At 36.2% G+C, this 20,686-nt stretch overlaps 1 protein-coding gene across 1 annotated transcript in view; it reads left to right on the top strand.

Moving 5' to 3' along the window:
- Positions 1-16,227: 16,227 nt before the first annotated feature.
- Positions 16,228-20,686, top strand: part of NYAP2 (neuronal tyrosine-phosphorylated phosphoinositide-3-kinase adaptor 2) — a 242,488-nt gene continuing 238,029 nt past the window's right edge. Inside the window, exon 1 of the mRNA XM_036858738.1 lies at positions 16,228-16,448. Coding sequence (XP_036714633.1) covers positions 16,228-16,448 — 221 coding nt within the window. The remainder of the gene's footprint in view (positions 16,449-20,686) is intronic.

Consider the following 20,686-nt stretch of genomic DNA (forward strand, 5'->3'; position numbering starts at 1 on the left):
GCGAGGCTTGTGTTCTAGTAAGGATAAACTGATAACATTAAAACAGGGGTAAAAATATGCATGTATGTGTGCATGTGTGTACATGTGTGCATAAACAAGATAGTATAGAATGGTGCTAAGTATTTGCAGAGAAAGCCACTTAGTTGCTGTGATAATGAGTGACTGAGTTGGTTTTCTTTTTGTGATTGGAGAATGGGAAGAAGGTATGAACAAAATGAGACAGAGGGCTGAGGCTGTGGTCTGGGGCATTCCAACATTTAGAACTCAGGCAGAGAGCCAGCAAAGAAGATGAAGTCATTGAAATAAGAAGGAAAACAGAAGAATATAGAGATATGGAAGATAAGATAAAATAGTCCTTCAACTAGGATGATAAAGGTAGGGAAATGGCCACTGGATTTGAAAACATGAACTGATAGGTGCTAGGCATGGTGTTGGTTATCTTTCCAAGTACTGCTTACTACTGCTATGATTACATCTATTACTAAAAGCAGCTAGCATTCATTGGTACACGTTATATGCTAGACACAGCTTTTTACATAGACTTTTACTTAGATGATTAATTTAATCTTCACAATAAATTTATGACTTTGCACTAATACGATTGTCATTTTTTAGATCAATAAACTGAGGCAGGGAGAAGGTTCATAGCTTGACCGTTGTCAGGCTGTTAGGATATAGGGGTGAATAGTACTCCAGCCCAACAATTCCTTTAAAGAGCTAATGCTCTTGCCCTCCTTACTGTACCCACATTCACATAAGTGAATATAGATCTATATCATAGTTTTAATACTTCCATCATAATTTATTTTTCAATCTCTTACTGTGGAATATGTAAAAAGTTTTCAAATTTCTGCTATTACACACTATAAATGACTGAAACATAGTTTTGCACACTTATCAGGTCATTAAAGTAGAATTATTATTTCAAAGACTGTGCTCATTAAAAAAAATATTAAAACTGTCAGTTTTACCTTCATTTGGTTGCATACACTCACATAACTGTCCATTTCTCCACATGTTTACCAGCATGGGAAGTTATATAAAAAATTAGACCTATTTGTTATTTTAATTTGGATTTTGTTATTACTGAGGTTAACATCCTTTTCCACATTTATTTGTCATTTGAAATTCTTATTTTCTGAATGACCCATTCCTATCTTTTGTTCTTGTTTAGTACTGTGGTGTTTATGTCTTGCTTATATGTAAATTTTTCTTTTTTTTGTTTTGACTAATATAAGAGGAATGTGTATCTGCTTAGCTCTCACATGTGTTGCAAATAATTTCCCCATTTTTCACTTAAATGACAACTTTATTTATAATCTTTTCCCATTTAAATATCTTATATTTTTATGTATTCAATTCTCTGGTTGTCACTTAATAGTTTCTAGCTTTGATGTTATCTTTAGATTGGTCATCTCCACCCCAAGATCATATTAAACTTTCAGTAAATTAATGTTTTCATATGCAAATATTTCAAAGGAAGTTCTAGAGCTGCATTATCTAATATGGTAGCCACTACCCACAAGTAAATTTTAAATTTAAATTAATTAAAATAAAATTTAAAATTTATTTCCTCAGTTTCACTAGCCACACAAGTGCTCAATAGCCATGTGTAGCTCATGGCTATCATTTTTGACAGTGCATCCTAGGAATTTTTATTGGACATTGCTTTGCAACGTTAATTTGCACACCAATCACCTAGGCATGTGTTAAAATGCAGCTTCTGACTCAGATGGTCTAGGAAGAAACCTGAGTTTCCCATATTTAACAAGCCCCAGAGGATGCTGACACTGCAGGTTCTTGGACCACACTTACATTAGCAAAAGTTTAGATTTATTTTGCAAACAATTGTAAAACGTTTTTACGTGCATATGTATGCATTTCTCTGTTTACTTAATTGTATTACTTATTGATATGCAATGCCATATTTATCACATGCTAAATACGCATGTATGCTTTTCCTGGACTTCTAATCTCTTCTATTGATTCACAGTCAATTCCTGTCAAATACTACAATAAAATGAATTTAGCTTTGCAGAATGTTTTAATATTTAGTCTATCAAAGGATCTATTGGCTTTTCAAATTCCACTAAACATCATATTTCATTTAAATTGATATTACATTCACTTTGAAGTCAATTTAGTAAGAAGTAATAATTTACAAAATTGATTCTTTCTATTCCAGAAGGAATATCTCTTTTTTCGCATGTCTTCTATGTCTCTGTTATGGACTGAATGTTTGCGGCACCCCAGAATTCATGTTGAGACTCTAATCCCCAAAGTGATGGGATTTGGGAGTGGGCCTTTGGGAGGTTATTAGGTTTAGATGAGGTCATGAGGGTGGGGCCCCCATGATGACATTAGTGTCCTTATAAGAAGAGGAAGACTGACCAGAGTTCTCACTCTGTCTGCCCTGTGAGAGCACAGAAAGAGGGTGACTTGTCTTCAAGCCAGAGAAAGGGCTCTCACTATAAACTGAATCTACTAGCACCTTGACCTTGGACTTCTCAGCTTCTGGAAGAGTGAAATGTAAATGTCTGTTGTTTAAACCAGCCAGTCTATGGTATTTCGTTATAGCAGCCTAAGTTGACTAAGAGAGTCTCTCAGAAAAATTTTGTTTTCTCTAAATATAGCGCTTATGTTTGTATATTCAGTTGACCTTCTTATGAAGGTCATCTTATCTCATTATTTCTAGTCAGTTTCAAACTGGTTATTCTTGATTTTTCAGGTAGAAAAATATGGAGCCTCTTTGGAAAGATTTTTTTCCCTCCTCAAATATTTGAGTTGTAGAGTGGTTAATTTTGTTTTGTAATTCTGATATAGAATTTTTTAGAAGAGAATTTTATGTTCAGTACATAGGTACTTTTGAATTTTCTACTTGTACAGGCCATGCCATCAGTTAAGATCTGGAGCCATGCATGCATTCAATAAATCCCTGCTGCTGTCCAGGTGCAATCAATGTCCTGGGGTCCTGGAAATAGAAAAGAAGGATCCCATTCTTTCAGTAATCTCAGCTAGCACACTTGGAGAATGAAATAGGTATGTTTGGCAGAGTATGAAAAAATCTTATAGCTTTACTTTTTATTGGTGGGGTATATATTGATGGAGAATTTCATAACATAGAGAACGAGCATCAGGTTTTGACTGTGATAAGTCAGGACAGACTACCAGGGTATGATAGACCTGATTTTTGAATCTTGAGTAAAAATTCATACAAAGAAAGGAGATGGTTGGTTGGAGTGGGAGTGTCTTTTTTGTTAGAATATGTAGATTCATTTTTAGCAATTTAAAAAATAATATTTGAGTACAGAGATAAATACATTTTTTATAAATGTAAAATCTTCTGAAATCTTCACTGGAAAATATCTGCTGGACAAAACAAAAGAGGGATGTCTGGATCAATTCCTAAGTTTCCTGCCATGGGAATTCCCATTTATTGACAATCCCTTCACAGTACAAATGTAGTTTTTGTGTATGTTATTAGACAATAAATCTTTTTTTTTTCCCCCCAGTTACTCAGTATTCTGGATCCTGGAGAACCATATTGTTACCCACTGCCCCATGTTTTCTAAATCATATGTATGACTTCTGTTGAAATCTATATTTTTGCGTAGGCAAAAATCATGACGAACATATGGTTCTCATTCTACCAAGACTTTCATTTCAGGCTATTACCAGAATGCTTAGAAATCCTGATTGGATGGTAAGGAGATTAGCTTTTTCCCTAGTGGAATAATTTCATTATAACAGAGGTGTCATCTCCTTAAGCTAAATGTGGAAAGAATAATAGAAAAATTACAGATCATGGAAAAAACTAGAAAGGTTTTATTATAAATTATGACATGACTTCAGAGAGTACCTCTTGATAGATTTAAATAAACCCCTTAAAATTTAGGTAGCTAGATCACTCAGTTTCAATTCTCACTTTTCTCATTTGCATCACTTTTATACAAAAAGCACTCCCCACCATCTGGCTGATTTACAGACTAAGAAGTGTTTTCAGGACTCTGACTCTCCTGGTCTATCTGAGTTCACAGAAGGGACCTATTTAACCCCAATAGCATTAACTCTGTTAGTCAGTATATTATAATAGAAAGAGACAAACTTCCCTGAATTAAGAACTTTAAAAGAAATAAGTCACGAGGCATTTCAATGACCGGTTTCCTATTGACATCGGAACTATATATGTAGTTTATGAAGATGTTCAAGAAATAAACCAACATATAACCTATAATTTGAGCTTAATTGCCTCTATACTTTTATTCTTAATATAAGAATTTTCAACTTTAATTTTGTCCAATGCATTTTTCTTTGGATATTACTGAAACAAGTAGAAATGAATTTTACATTTGGTTCTATGATTATTTGAAAGTATAGACCCTTTTCTGTTTCATTCAGTGAGACTTAACGAAGTAGTTCTTGAGACCTTCTAGGCACCAACTCTCAAATGTGCCGTAAAAGCTGATACGCTAATATGTCTCCAGAGAAGAAATTGCCTGATCAATAGACTCTGTGGCCTGGAGTAAGGAAAGAATGGGATTGGGAAGATGGCGTTGATACAATGTGTTGTTTCTCAAGCCCTGTACCGTGAAAAGAAGAGGAAAAAAGGAAGGAAGGAAGGAAGAAGGGAGGGATACAACAATAATCACAAATTTTCCTAAAGCTGAAAATATTAAATTTAATGGACCACGCATTATTATAAATATGTTCTCCCTATTCTGGGGGGTTAAAAAAATCCCTTTAGCTTTTGAAATTTTTGTGGTAAAAAATGTTGGTTCTTTTTATAGTTAGCAACCATATGTCAGTGTCTCCTTACTTTATTTTAAATTATCCTGCTGCATGAAATCAAGGTGACTGAGAACCACTTTATTGGCCAAAGATCCACAATCAGCTCAGTGACCTTAGATCCTAGTCCCAATGAGCCGATGAGTGTGAGGCCTGAAGCAGGTCAGTGTACCTACCTGGGGATTAATTTTCTCATATGTAGAAATGGACTTTACACCAGTGTCTATTCAAACTTTTTATAGCTGAAAAATTTAGCCTCCCCTTATCTGATAAAATTAGCAGTCATGATAAAATATTTCCACTTCCCCAAATGTCTGTCATATAATTTCTTTACAGAGAATCTTTTCTGCTTTTGGTCCTGTGCTGAAAGACAACTTCTGTAAGGACACTTGACTATTGCTAGTGATACACTACTAAACCTCTTGATCACAACATGGTGGTTGTTACTAGTTGGTAAGCATCACTTGAGGCACTTTTCTACAATGTGTGAAGTTTTTAGAATGTTCATAAGATAGCGGTGGGAGGGGAAGAGAGATAAAGAGAGAGAGGTGGCTTCTTCTCTTTCCCAATTATATTTCCCTTCCTTCTTTTCATCTGTCTAATTTTCCAGAGTGCATTAAACAGATGTCCTTTTCCAAACAAAAAGTAGATGCACAAAGAGCAGGAAATAAATGACTTCTGTGATTCACTTTAGGAATGCACTCTAGGACATGTGAAAACCGGAAGTTTTATAGTAATGTAATGTGTCGATTTCATTTTCCCACAGATACTTACAAGTTAAAAAAAATGTAAAATCATACTACAGTCCCAAATGGCACTTAAAAATCAGGAAGATGAACTTAAGTTTATTATTTTTTCATGGTCTGTTGATATGTGAAAAATTACATTCAGAACACATTTTTCTAAGAAATTAGTTATGAATTTAGATGTTTAGGATAACCCTTGGGAAAATCAAATTTTGAGTGAAGGTAATTTACAATAAGAGTTATTGGAAAAGAATGTGATGGGAAAAAATCTACAGGTCACTATTGAATAATAGGCTCATTTCTCCCCTTAAAATTGATATTTTAGCCCCAATGAAGCAGTAACATTTTGCCTATTGTTACTTTTACTGTAATATATGAACTTACACATTAAAATGTGTAATCTACATTAATCTACTTTGTTACAGTTTTTACTCTGAGGAAAAGCAGGTTAGATAAAAACTTAGGACTTGATGTATATGTGTGTGTATCTGTGTCTGTGCATATGCACCCATATAAGTTTGTGTATATATATATACCCACAAAACTATGTATATAGGTTGTATTATATAACATGATGTGTATATATGTATATAACATGGTATGTGTATATTCAGTAGAATATTAAGACATGTATGAGGGGAGTTCTTAATATATGTAGGAAATAAGATGACTTTAAATAATTTCAGCAGTGATTCTATAGGAGTTAGTGACACACATGCAATGGTTAATTCACATTTTATTTTTGTTAAAAAAAATAACGTGCAAGAGGGAGGAGATATGGGGATGATGTATGTATATGTATAGCTGATTCACTTTGTTATACAGCAGAAACTAACACACCATTGTAAAGCAATTATACTCCAATAAAGATGTTAAGAAAAAAATAATAGAATAAAATAAAAATTAAAAAATAAAAACACATACACACACACAAAAATAACGTGCACTCCAAGTGAAACCTTAATTCCACATAGGCGTGTGCTGTGCATGTTCCTTCTAACTGGGCTAGCTTTTTTCTCATGCCATGGGAGCAGGTGGCATGAAGCTGTTTTGATGAGGTTAAAAGGCTCCTCCCCTCTTTCCCCAAGCAGCAGCCCGAAGAGCGTCAGCAGTAATTGTGTGCCTGGCTCGGCTGTGCAGGGAGGGTGGAAGCAAAATTGATATCAAATAAGGGTATCAAACTGAGATCTGAATGTTCCGTTTAAGTTGTTGCTCATTTTCATTAGCCATGCCAGGGGTGAAAAGCTTATGACTTAAACATCCTCGGTAGTAAGAACATTTATTTTTGATGGATTTGTATTCCTCTTCTCCATAAAGGCTGAATTAGTGTTGTAGTGGCTATAAATGAAGGGGTTTCTTTATCCTCTTCTCATTTTATTATTTACTAATCAGACTTCAGCTCAGATAGATAAAAGAGAGAGGTTCTGTTGCCTAGATGTGAGGCCTTTAATGAGGATGGGAGGCCCCAGGGAGCCGAAATCTGAAGTAGAACGATGCTGCTTTCGGGTTTCTTGTCATTTCTTCAGTTGCTTCTCCTCCCTTTTCCAATGGGCCTAGTGAGCGGGAACTATCCAAGGTGCTAGAACGCTGGCAGCTTTGCCGTTCAATGCAGACGGATTGCAGAAACAGAGAAGAAAGATTACTGCTTATTTCAGAAGGTAGGTTCTTTGTTTCAGAATCCCTGATTAATCAGCAGCAGCATCAACAGACTAAGGCAGCTGGAGAGGAGAGAGAGAAGCAGGAAGGGAGGGAGTCAGGGGCAGGGAGGGAGGGGATAGAGTATGAGAGAGAGAGAGCTGGTTGTCACGGGGGAGGGACGATGCCACAAGCTAGGCTGCTCCAAACCTTCTGTATGTAAGTGGCAATGAGAAAGAGCATCTTTTTGGCTGAAAAGAGACACGTAGAAAGGATGTTTCTGATTTTTTGTTTTCATTTATTTTTGTCTTCACAGAATATAATCAATGAGGCACCTTAGCCAGCCTGGGTGATTGCTTCGAGTCTTGTAATTATCTGTGTAGCAAAGTGGGTAAAATTATTCAATTTCTTCCCTGCTGGACCTAGAAGGAGAGGGGCTGTGTGTTCATCCCCACCCATTAGCTATGCCTTCTTTTCTCTGAATGTCGATTTAAGGAAGCAAGCACCTGTCTTCTGCCACCGCATCTTCCTAGCAAACTTTAAAGGCCATTTTATCTGATAGGAAGAACATCAAGAATGCTCTGATCTCTAGTGATGAAGAATCTGGGAGTGGACACTTTTCCCATCCAGGTACAATGCACTTTAAATGAAGAAAAACTGAGCTGAACTACAAGTCTATTTCTTATGGTGCTGGATTACTCCTACAGAACTGCCCTGAGATCAGCCGCGAGAGAGGGCTCTGACAGACACAAGTCACCTTCTGAATATTGCACTTAGCTGTCCCTGGGGACTTAAATTTTGGTATGTATCTCCTTTTTCAGATTCTCTAAGCATGCTAATTGAATCCAGCACTAAATAGATCAAGCAATCTGGTTATGAAATGGAATGGATTTTAGCTGGGGATACTTAATGCTGAAGTTTGCATGTCTTATTAGGTGGAGCAGAAAGAAAGCCACAGCGAAGGCAACCAGGGCTTTAATGAGCCTCAGGCTATTTTGTACCCTCTTACCCACTTAGTTATATTACCACAGAAATGGTTAAACTAGATTTTCATTGGTAAAATAAGCTATGTTGAATTATTAAAAGCATTGAAAATATTTTCCAGGGTATTAATTAGCATTCACGTGGTGCATGCTAGAGCTATTTATCTGCTATTCCATACCATAAATATTTTACAACAGTCTCTTAACACATTTGTGTCAGCTCAGTTTCGTGTGCTAAAAGAAAGAAAGAAAGAAAGAAAGAAAGAAAGAAAGAAAGAAAGAAAGAAAGAAAGAAAGAAAGAAAGAAAGAAAGAAAGAAAGAAGAAAGAAAGAAAGAAAGAAAAGAAAAGGCACAGTACTAAAAAATAAAAATCCAAACTATCAGACATACACCAAAGCTGAAACTGCTTCTTCCTAACTGATTAGACATAAACCTCTTTGAGAATTATATGTTTTAATACCACTCAATATCAGAAATTTCAGTATTCTCATCACAATAAATATTTTCTATATAACTTTAGGTGGACTTGTTTTACTTGGGACACACACTTATTTTGTTGGGGTGTCTCCACTCTAATTTTTCCAACTACTGGCAAATGTTAAATACAAGAAATGTAGGTATTCCCTATCTGGGAGAACTATTACTATTATAATATTGTTCATTATCATTAGGAAATTTTAAAGTTGTTTTAGTATCATAGAACTGGAATATTTTTCTAAATATAGTCCAAAAATAAGAAAACCCAATGGAAGAGCTTCCACAATATAGTTTTGGTCATTTTAACATGCACGAATTTATAACCAAGTATTGTGGATTAATGACTGTAGAACATAAGTGGAAATTGACTTCTCTCCTAATTCTTCACACTTTAGACAATGCTTCAACTTATTTTCTATATAGTCAAGTGGTAAACAAATTAATATGAGAAAATGTGAGCCACAAATGCCAAATTATTTTTTTCCCCTGTGGAAAGAACAACATATGTTTGCCAACTCAGCAAAGGAAGGGACTCTGTGAAGGACATTGACAGTTTAGAAAATCAGTGAAAACAGACCTGAGGAAAAAATACTACAACTTCACAAGGAACTGCAGAGAAGCCGAAGGACTTGGAACATCTGTAAAGTTTAGAGAGAGAAGTGTAAAAATCCTAGAGACAGGAAGGTTGGCTATTGTTTAAAAAGATAAATAAGTCATCACCTCCCAATTCAATTAGATGGTTTCTATTGTAGCTCCAGTCAGCAATTATTATCTGCCCTATATGTACTTTGCAAATACTGCCTTGTACGTATCTGGAAACATTTGGCCAAAGGCTCAGAAAAGTACCTCAGTTATTGACATTTTGTGTGAGTCCCTAATATTAGTGAAATATGCAGTCTTTTTTAGACATGGGCAAATAGCACCATGACAACCTAGAAGTTTGGGGGAAATATCTGATTTATGGTGCTCTACATTAACATGATCTATGCCCATGTTAACCATTTTGGGAAGGGGAGATAGAGGAGAAAAACTCACTACAAAAGTAATCTGCTTTCTGAGAAAAAAAGCAAATCAGTATCTTTGTAGTCACTTCAACAAGCTCTCTTGGTTTTAACTCTAACATTTCCCATTTTGGGCAGAACAACTGTATTTTAATGACAGTGAATGAAAAAATAAGCATGATCCTTTGTGGGTTGAGGGTCGGATTTTAAGCATAATCAAAGTGAAATTAGAGGACTATTTTTGACACATTATAAGATTTGATCAGAAAAACAATTTTGACACGGTTTGCATGGGTTTATGGAGTGAAGCCAGGCAATCTAGTCTGTTGATTTGGTCCTGCATGAAGTCAAGCAAATTTTAGGTATTAATTTGCATACATATTTTACATATGTATATGAAGCCTGATTATTTAAGTACTTATTTTTTCAAATTGATTTGAGTACATGCGAAAAAATGTAAAAGATCCTTTTCTCTTGCCTGAACAAAATATATAGTCAAAATTGCCTTGGGAAACTTTTATTTTGGATGAATAGATACTACTGGCAAAATAGGATTTCTCTATCTCAGAGAAGATGCAATGATTGGAGTGGGAGGAAAATCAAATTTAATAACTCAAATTCAAATAACTTCCTCACAGTGTTAAGACAGCTGTGGTTTGAAAACCTAAGAAACAAATAAGGGGTGGGCACTAGAAAACTTTCCCATATGCAAATAAAGTGAAAAACATAAATGTGAAATGAAAGCAAAATGTCTCAGCTTTCCACCATGAAATTTATTCCCTCATATGTATTTTGTTTTTTCCTGGTCAACACAAATAGCATTACAATAATGGTACAAAATAAACTCTATCTTATTCTAGCTACAACATTATCATATGGGGTTAACTGTGACCTAAAATTTAAGAAGCTTCTTACAGAACTTTAAGAATTGGGGAGTGGTTCTCTCCCAAACATATGCTTTTTCTTCCTCTACCTCTCAGTGTATGTGGAAAATACCTGAATTAGTAGAGTTTTCCCAACTTTATATCTTGGAAAACCAAAGTTTTAGATGGAGAACAGCTCCATTTCAGAAATTCTGAGTAAACACTTTAAGAAGAGAAAAAAGAACCAGCACTCATGAGGGCCAGTGGACTAATTCACTAAGGTGATGCTGTTATACTAGAACTCAGCTTTGGGTAGATGGTGATAAATGGCCCACAGGAAGATTCTGCCTGAGAAATCAGTGTGCACGTCCACTGGAGCCATTCCTTATGGAGCCAGAGTGGTTGATGTCACAATGCATGAAATTACACTAAAGGAGGAATCTCTTCTGACTTATAAGAAAAGACAAATTCTTTAACATATATGAGAAGACGGCATGCTTGATATTCATCTGACTCTTTTTGTACTTTAAAAAAAAAAAAAAACAGCCTATAATTAATCAAAAGCCCTCTAGACTATGGGGGAACCCAATCCTGACACCAGTCAGTTAGTACCACATTAAATATCCTTTGGTAAATTGAGACCATACAAAATTTACTTCTTAATTTACAAAGGGAATAACCCATGTAAGTGTATGATCTTAAAGTTTCTGCATATACTTATATCTCAAGAATGTACCTCAATTTTTTTTGGCTTTAACACTCAAAGTTATGTAGTGTCTCAGCTTCTTGAGTTCCTTGGATGCAAACAGTGGCCACAGAGAGAGCAAAAAGGGCAATTTTTTATGTGTCTAGGGATTCCATTTGGATAGCCTTATGTATATTTTCTGCTCTGCATATATATGTAATGGATAGTTTTATTTCAGTGGAAATAATTGTAAAGAGATGTAGTTATTTTCAGTTCTAGGCTCAGCATTGGTAAGGTAGAGTGATGATTTTACACAAAAGAAAATAAGGAAATGATTAACTCAATTAAAAGATAAAATGCTTAATGTCTTAAATACGACCTGAATCCTACCAGCTTAACTTGGTGCATTTTAGCTGAGTAGAGTGAAATTTCAAATTTTGAGAAGTCTCACAATATTATACAAAGTAATCTTTATAAAGGGTGTGGTCAATAGGAAATAAATAACAAAAGTGAAAGAATAAAATAAAATAAAGCTGAGCAATTAACCACCCAGTTGTATTTAAACCAACATCTGTAGCTTTTATTAGAATGGAATGATTCTAAATACAGTAGTCCAAAAATTAAACAAAAGCAGTCTCTTATAAATGCAGAATACAGCAATACAGGAAAGGCGTAAAGTGAAGACTTGAAGCTATCTGTGGTTTGTATGGGAATTCTGATCTCCACTATCTTAGATGCTTTCCCAGGAGAGTCCCTGGCACAAATTTTAAATGTTGACCGTAACTTCCAAGAAAAAGAACACATACACAAAAATCTTCTGTTATTGGAATCAACGCCTTGCATTCCAAAGAAAATATATCTGCTTTGTGGGTGAAGACAATGGATGCCAGCTTTCAGCCAATGCTCTAGGGGGGGCTAAAATGTCTAATTTGTTTTCAGCAAAAATGGCTGCAGACACATAGTTCAAATAAAGGGGATGCCTGGAGAAATGCAAAAGTTCCCTTCAATCTCACCCGCTCTGTTACAAATATCCTATGCAATAATTTGTGATCTACTATGGTACACTCATTAATTAATTAATTAATTGCAATTTATCTAAAGATGCTACCTGAAGGAAGCTGCCCATTTGTTTCTTAACTATGTTCTTTTATGATGCCCAACTTTGAATTAGGTTGCTGAAAACAAGCTTTATAAAATGCTTGCATACAAGATTGTCGTTCAAGGGCTAGAAATGATCTTGATTTAATATCCAATAATCAAAATGCAGCCAAATATTTAGTGATAAGGAATGTATCTGATTCAATATCTGTCTTAGCCATAAATATAAATTTCTGAAGGGCAGATTTAAGATCATACTTGTCTGTGGGTTCTCACTGCATGGGAATGGTAGAAGTTGTAATGATATAGGCACTTAATACAAGACTCACTTTTCTTCAGTGAGGCCAGGAATCTGTTCATTCACAGTCCAGTTACCTGAGAAACATCTTTGCGCTTGGAAGGGTGGAGTCCAAGTGTTTGAGAGATGGGATGCGCATCTTGGTTCATATGCCCCAAAGCCCTTATTTTCTAGATTTGAAAAATGGGGCAGAATGGATAAGTGGTTTTACATGCATTTGGTTAGTGAACAAATCTGTTAACCATTTTCATGGCCTCTATTGAATACCCTGTGATTAAGGAAGTGAATAATAAACATTCTACTCTATTATGTTTCAAAGTAAAACTATGCTTATCGAGGAGTTATTACAAACCGTAATCTTCACCACAGTTAAGAATTGTGAAAATCATCTAATAGTAATGTTAGTGACTAATAACTATGGTCACATTTATTGAACAATTACATACATTTTCTAACTGAATCCTCACAATAGCGTAAATATGATTTTAAAAATGTGGGGATTCAAGCTTAAAGAGGTTGATTAACTTGCACAAAGTCATAGATCTAGGGGTGCTTTAGTTTAGGATTTTTAGGCCATTATGGTCAACTCCCCAACTGTATGCCCTTCAAGACTGCCTCACTTTCCCCCTACATTACAAACTACCTTTTACATGTGGACAAAGAAGCAAAAAAGTATGATACTTAAACATTGGTAGGGCTCAAGTCTATTTTTTATTTTTATTTTTGAAGACTAGATATAATTGTTAAAGTGTTCTTTGTTCATCCTCAAAAATGGTGAACATAACCATGGCAAACTAGTGAATGCCAACATAGCCAAATGAACCCGTGCCCTTGTCACATTGTATTGCGATTTTTTATTTATTGTGTTCTTTCACTGCAGTGTGAACGTCTAGAGGGACACAGTTCTGCCTTTATCAGTGCCTAGTGCATAATATGTGCTCAAGAAATACTTGCATAAATAAATGATTGTAGAAACAATTATCCTCTAGAATTGGATGACAAAAGCATGTTCACCAACATCCAATTTTCATTGCTCTGAAGTTTTACTAGATTTTATGGTTGATTTTCACCCCCCAAATTTTCATCTCAACTTAAAAAATCTTACAATATGACTCTTCATGGTATACATATTTTATGATTTATGATTTAATATTTTATCAGAATAAACATAATTTAAACTTCAGGCACTTTGAAAGACCACTTAGGAAGATAATCAATTTTCAGAGGTACACAATTAACCTTGTTAATATTTGGAATATGTAAACTGTGTGAAGAATCACTGGTGTCATCCGGATGGGGAGGAAAACTTAAGGGAAGAAATAAAAATCTTTGGGTAATGCCTTAGGCAGTGGGGAAATAGACAATTTTGCTCCAGGGCGGTGTGGAAGTGATCATCTTCAACCCTGAGGCATTCTCTCTAGAATCCTTGTAACACTGACTTGGCTTGCTTAACTATGGTAGAATTAATTTCCATAAGGTTATGCAGATCTTTTTTTACCTAAGCACACCTAGTGCTGTAGCCTTTGGTAGAAGTGAATTCCCAATAATACTAATGCTTTAGCTGTTTGAGAATCATGTTGCATTTCCCCCCCAAATTACAATCATTTGTAGCAGCAATTTTTTATTCCTATGTGTGTTCACCACTTCAGCATCTAATCTGATAGGCTGATAATGAAATACAATTCATTACCTTAGATAGTTAGAATTAAAAGTCCATTTCATTTGCCAGCCCATTATGGCTTAAAACCAAACCAAACATAAGAAAACAACATAACAGAAAATCATGAGTCAACAAACCACTCATCTATCTAGTTTCAACAGTTTCTTACAGATTGAGGAATAAATCCTTAAATTCAGATTGGGCTTCAAGTAACATATGGATTGACTGGCAGCTGAAATGCTAATAAACTCTGATAAGAACTGAAGTTTCCATAGTTACGATCCAGGTTATGGAACATGATTATTCTTATTAAAAAAATCAGAATGAAAATGATTTGTAATGATAAAAATGAAGGTCTAGGACTTCTACATTAAAAAGCTGGGCTGATATTAAAAAATATATATCTTTCGGAGCCTTTTGAAGAAAGTAAAAGATGTAAAGGTAATTTATAATTTTTAAATTGTCAGTGTTTTCTCCTTGTTAATTGATTTTGCTTTACCACAGTGAATATGCAATTGAGGACAATAATGGTTATTAAGCTAGATGGGTAAAATACTTACCCCTGTACGTAATTAGTTAAACTTCAGTTCTACTTTTGATTGATTAAAACACAATTTTTCTATCCCCAGCTTCATTTATTTCTATGATTCTTTGGATTCCTCTACTTCAAGGCATGCTGACTTTTATAGCCTGCTGGTTATTTATCCACCCATCCATCTATACATATATACACATTTACATTATTATTCCTGCCAATAATATTAGCTAACTTTATTATGTATATGCTTACTATTGTTGAACTTTATGCTAAGTTCTCTACAGCCATCACCTCTCATAATCTTCACATCAGCAGGAGGTGGGTGTATTATTTCCAGCATTTTATAGGTGAGCTTTGAAAGTCCTATGTTTGTGTTTTTGTTTTGATTTGACTTTGGCTTTCAGTATTCCTTTCTGTGGCTCAGGTTTTTAAACCTCATGTAGCAAAGATCATCGTAATTGCCACTGCTTGAATTACCAGACTGGTAAGGATTAACGTGGTCCTGGTGATCTGTGATATTTGAGTTACAGCTCGAAGCCATTACAGAGCACCATTTTGGAAAATAATGGAGGGTCAAAAAGAGATTATTTGTAAGACAAATGATATTAGAAATGTGTATTTCCTTGATTACTGCTATATTTTGCATGGATTATTCAGATTCATAAATCTTAATTTTAAATTGCAAAGAAAACACACAATAAGAAATTTCATTCCAGGACTTCCCTGGTAGTGCAGTGGTTAAGAATCCGCCTGCCAGTGCAGGGGACACGGGTTCGAGCCCTGGTTTGGGAAGATCCCATGTGCCGCGGAGCAACTAAGCCCACAAGTGCGCCACAACTACTGAGCCTGCGCTCTAGATCCTGCGAGCCACAACTATGAAGCCCATGTGCCTAGAGCCAGTGTTCCGCAACAAGAAAAGCCACTGCAATGAGAAGCCCACGCATGGCAACGAAGACCCAATGCAGCCAAATTAAATAAGTAAATTTATTTTTTTAAAAAAGTTCATTCCAAATAATTACACCATTTTATTTGAAATTGAACAGAAAAGTCTTTGTAGTAATCAGAAAAAAATGAACCTTGGTTCTACTGTATCTTATTAGTATATGAACACCTTTTTGAGAAGCAAAATCATGACTCTGTTTACATAAACTTACGTTTTTCTTCCCCCAGATATTTGCACCCTCACATCACCTTTCAGCGTGAGATCTTTAGCCTTTGATTTGCTACTTTTGGTGCTTTGAAGAAGTGTTTGCTACCCAGGCAACATTCATTTAATATTAACTTTAAATACTCTGACTGTAATTTCTAATGAGACATTTTCTCCAAGTAGATCCTGCCATAATCATTGGAGTTTGGGGCTGACAAGATGTTAAGAGAATAAGCAGCACCTTGCTTTTATCCACATCTTTGATGAAGGTAAAATGTGTTCTCATCCCACAGGAAGTGTTCCTTTTCACATGAAATCCTCCAGGATGATGAGTTCTAATCCTGAGGAAGACCCTCTGGACACATTTCTCCAGTATATTGAGGATATGGGGATGAAGGCCTATGACGGATTGGTTATTCAGAATGCATCAGACATTGCTCGAGAAAATGATCGCTTGAGAAATGAAACAAACCTGGCCTACTTGAAGGAAAAGAATGAAAAACGCCGAAGACAAGAAGAAGCAATAAAACGGTAAGTATAAATGAAAGCGTTCTGAGTTTTGCACACCTCAGGGTCTCTGTGAGTTCTGCAGAGGCTGTGATGCTGTCACCTGGTCAAGAAGAGGTTTGTCAAAGTTAGACTTGAGGAGACAAGGTGAAAATGTCTTCTCAACTATGATGAAAACACAATGCACCCTACTGACAGGACACTTGCCTTAGTTAACAAAAGTTGTTTACTTTTGTGTCGTGAGTATGGAGACGCAGACAGGGTAGGGAAAGAATTCAGTTTCCTCTAAATAAAAGTTCATACTGAACAATCTCTCGATAAAAGATTCAGGGAACACACACTTTAATATTTAATGAAAATCCCCATATATAATGGTCTTTGTATCATCCTTGTAAGAGAGTTCACCACCTTCCTAGATTATGAGAAGACTTGTCAAGAATTAGAATTATGTGAGTTTCTGAAGTGGAATCCTCAGTGTGTGCCCTCTGTGTAGAATTCTGTGGCTATTACATCTCTTGTCTGGTACCAAGTGCCCCAGGTTTGTTCAAATGAAATGACTTTTATGCTGCAAAACCTACCTGCTACAAGCAAATGAGCCCCGATTGCAGCCTCCAAATGGAGGCTAAGTTCCCTAGCGTGCTGAGACCAAAGTAAGGATACACATCTTTTGATTTTTCCAAAAAATGTTACAATATTTTCTGAGTGTATGTGTTGCAGGGTTACAGGCAGAGATATGTGTTTGATGGAGTCTATTTCTTCAATGGAGTCCATTTACTAAGTGCGAAGAGACAGAATTTAGGAAATTAATCCATCAATTGCCTGGATAACCGAATGGTAATAGTAAGCTATTTTGATAGTTGGTAGATTTTTTCATCTAATCTGGAATTAATCCTTTTGCTTACTCTCTGTGAACATTATGATATGAAGGAAAAGAACATATTCTTTTAAGGTAAACTATTGATTCTTATAAGGAAGCTAGGTAAGGATGCACTATTCCAATCATTTAATGGCAAACAACTCTGTATGAGAGGGTGGGAAGGAAGAGAGAGGGAAAGAGGGTGAGAGATTTGGAAATTTTATACAAGATTAGTTGAAAGAGTGTAATCTTTTTTCTCTGGATTATTCAAATGGAAATCTATTCTATTACCAGGTATACAAAGATTTGTAAAATGGCATGCTTGATAAACATGTTCATAATTGCAGATGTTATTTTGAGATATGTTTTTTTATTTCTACCTAATTTTAGTTGGTATCACAGGTTCCTTTCTAGGATGCACTAAGTGCCCTTTCTTAGAACAACTTTTTTTATTCTGCTAAGCACCTCTGATGAACTTTTTTTTTTTTAACAAAGATGTATTTTTTTTTATACATTTATTTATTTTATTTATTTATTTTTGGCTGCATTGGGTCTTCGGGCAAGCAGGGGCTACTCTTTGTTGCAGCGCCCACGGGCTTCTCATTGCTGTGACTTCTCTCGTTGTGGAGCTCTGGCTCTAGAGCACAAGCTCAGTAGTTGTGGCATGTGGGCTTAGTTGCTCCGAGGCATTTGGGATCTTCCTAGACCAGGGCTCGAACCCGTGTCCCCTGCATTGGCAGGCAGATTCTTAACCACTGCACCACCAGGGAAGCCCTGAACTTCTATATGTATGTAAACATTTTAATTTACTTTTGTGAGTCTAAGGTTTCTGAAACTCAGAACAAAAAAGTTATCCTATGTGATTTTTAAAATAACTTCATCTCTAAAATCTAAAATTTCCCAATCTTGCCATTAAACATAATTCACTCTTTTCTCTAAGCATAGAGACAGAATTATTTGCTGAATAGTTCTATTAGATTGTACAGAGCACCCCAGGGTGCTTATCACTGTATTATTAGCTTCTGTGTTTCATCAACAACCTCAGAAAATTTCTATCTAAAGATCCATAGATATTAAGAAAGTAAAAATGACTCATTTTAAGTGGTCAAGTGTTCAAAGGGGCATAACCAACAATTCCAAGAAGTCAAAAGTCCAGGGGACAGGGGCTGGAATTTAGGTAGGTGGAGACACAGCAAAACCCTGTCATTGCATAGTACATGAGGTCCAGGAAATTCAGTTAAGTAAACTTTGTGTTAGTTCCTGCTACATTAACTCTAGAATTATATTACAAGCCATAAACATAAAGATAGTTCAGATCACACATTGAATTGAAAAGTCCCAAATGATCTGGACAATTTTGCTTCCACATCACACTGTCAACACAATATCAAACTGTAGTCTAGCCCTGCTTAAGAACAGAGTAAGGGCAGGAGAAGTCACCCACCCTGTGTGTGTGTGTGTGTGTGTGTGTGTGTGTGTGTATGGGTGTGTGCATGTTTAATCAATGTCGATGTCTTGTTTGAAACAGTTCTTCTGAGTATGAGTGTTCTTTCTTGTATCAAATAAGTAAAGATTCAAAGAGGGGAGAAAAAAAGGTACTTGTCAGTTTTATTTTTTAATAAATTTATTTATTTATTTATTTATTTATTGGCTGTGTTGAGTCTTCGTTGCTGCACACGGGCTTTCTCTAGTTGCAGAGAGTGGGGGCCACTCTTCGTTGCGGTGTGCGGGTTTCTCATTGCGGTGAGCGCGGGAGTCAGGCGCGCGGGCCTCAGCAGTTGTGGCATGCGGGCTCAGTAGTTGTGTCTCTGGGCTCTAGAGCGCAGGCTCAGTAGTTATGGTGCATGGGCCTAGTTGCTCCGTGGCATGTGGGATGTGGGATCTTCCTGGACCAGGGCTCGAACCCATGTCCCTTGCATTGGCAGGCAGATTCTTAACCCCTATGCCACCAGGGAAATCCCTACTTGTCAGTTTTAAATTAGCAGTTTATCTTTCTATAATCAGATTAGGAGGAAAACGAAGAACCCACTGGTAGCAGGAAGAAGCAAGAGCCTTCTAGGATCTGGCATTTGATGAGATAGATGTTCATTTACTGTGCACTTTCATTGTTTCCATGGCAGCACATAAGCCAGAGATGTGGGAGTAGGTATGCCTGAAGCCAGCTTACTCTTAAGGTTCCATAGCAATGTTGCTTGTAAGGCTGTTGTTGCCACAGTAGTTGGTGTTACTCACAGGAGAGTTATAAATGTGTGTACCTTATGTCACAGCGACCTAGTGATGGTGGCATTTTAGATGATGAGGCTATTCAGAATTTGTCAGTAGATGTGGGTAGAGTTGAAGAATAAACCAACTTCCCAAGCATGGGGACACCAACTAGAGGTCAACAGACTGCCAGGTCCTAGTAAAGTGAGCTGATGTTCAAGTTGAATTCTGACTCCACCCATGAAATAAGGGGTCAGGCATAGAGGCTTTAATCCTGGAAGTAAGAAATGATGCTGAACCAGTGAGCTAGATAGGGCATCTCTCACCTGCGGTCAAGGTGATTAGAGACAATGAGCAAACAATGCACACAATATGTGACATGGCTGCTGATGTTCAAGTTACAACGTAAGTTTCGTGAGAAGAATGACTATTTGTATATACAGTTCTTAGAACAGAATCGGAAGCCAACTTATTGTTCAATAAACAACTTGCTGCTAAGTGTATTCATTCATTGGTGAAATATTTATTGAAACCTTACTAAGTGCCAGGAAATGTTCTAGACCTTTATGAGACAGCAATGAACAGAACAAAGTTCCTGGTTATAAAAGAACTATATTCTGAGAGAAGGGAGAAAGAGAGGCAACATGAAAGAAATAAGTATAAATAAATATATATGATAGGTGGTAATACATTTTTACACTGTAAAATAAAGCAGGGTGAGGGCAATAAGAATAGAGGCCAGGGAAGACCTCTGAAATCCAACAACATCTGAGCAGAGACATTAGACATTGGGAGCCTGTTGCCAGAGACATGAGCCACCTGGCTGTCTGGGGAAGAGAATTCTAGACAGAGGAAACAACAAGTTTGATGTGTTCCAAGAAGGGAAGGTGTCGTGTAGTGACCAAGCAAAGATTGGAAGGGGTGTAAGTTTGACTGGTAGTGGGGCCACCAGGTAATGTAGAGCGTTATAAGTTCATGTTTTACTCTAAAAGAAAAAAATATATTCATTGAAGATTTCTTGAGCAGAGGTATGGCATGCCCTAACTGCCCTTTTTAACAAGGATTACTCTGGTTTCTATGTGTTGAACAGATGGACAGGGCATAGTTGGATGCAGGGAATTCAGAGAGAAAGTTTTTGCAGTAATTCAAGTGAGAGATGATGGTAGTTTGGACCAGGGTGGTACTAGTAAATGTGGCATAAAAT

The sequence above is a fragment of the Balaenoptera musculus genome, chromosome 7, assembly GCF_009873245.2.
Source record: "Balaenoptera musculus isolate JJ_BM4_2016_0621 chromosome 7, mBalMus1.pri.v3, whole genome shotgun sequence".
NCBI lineage: Eukaryota > Metazoa > Chordata > Mammalia > Artiodactyla > Balaenopteridae > Balaenoptera > Balaenoptera musculus.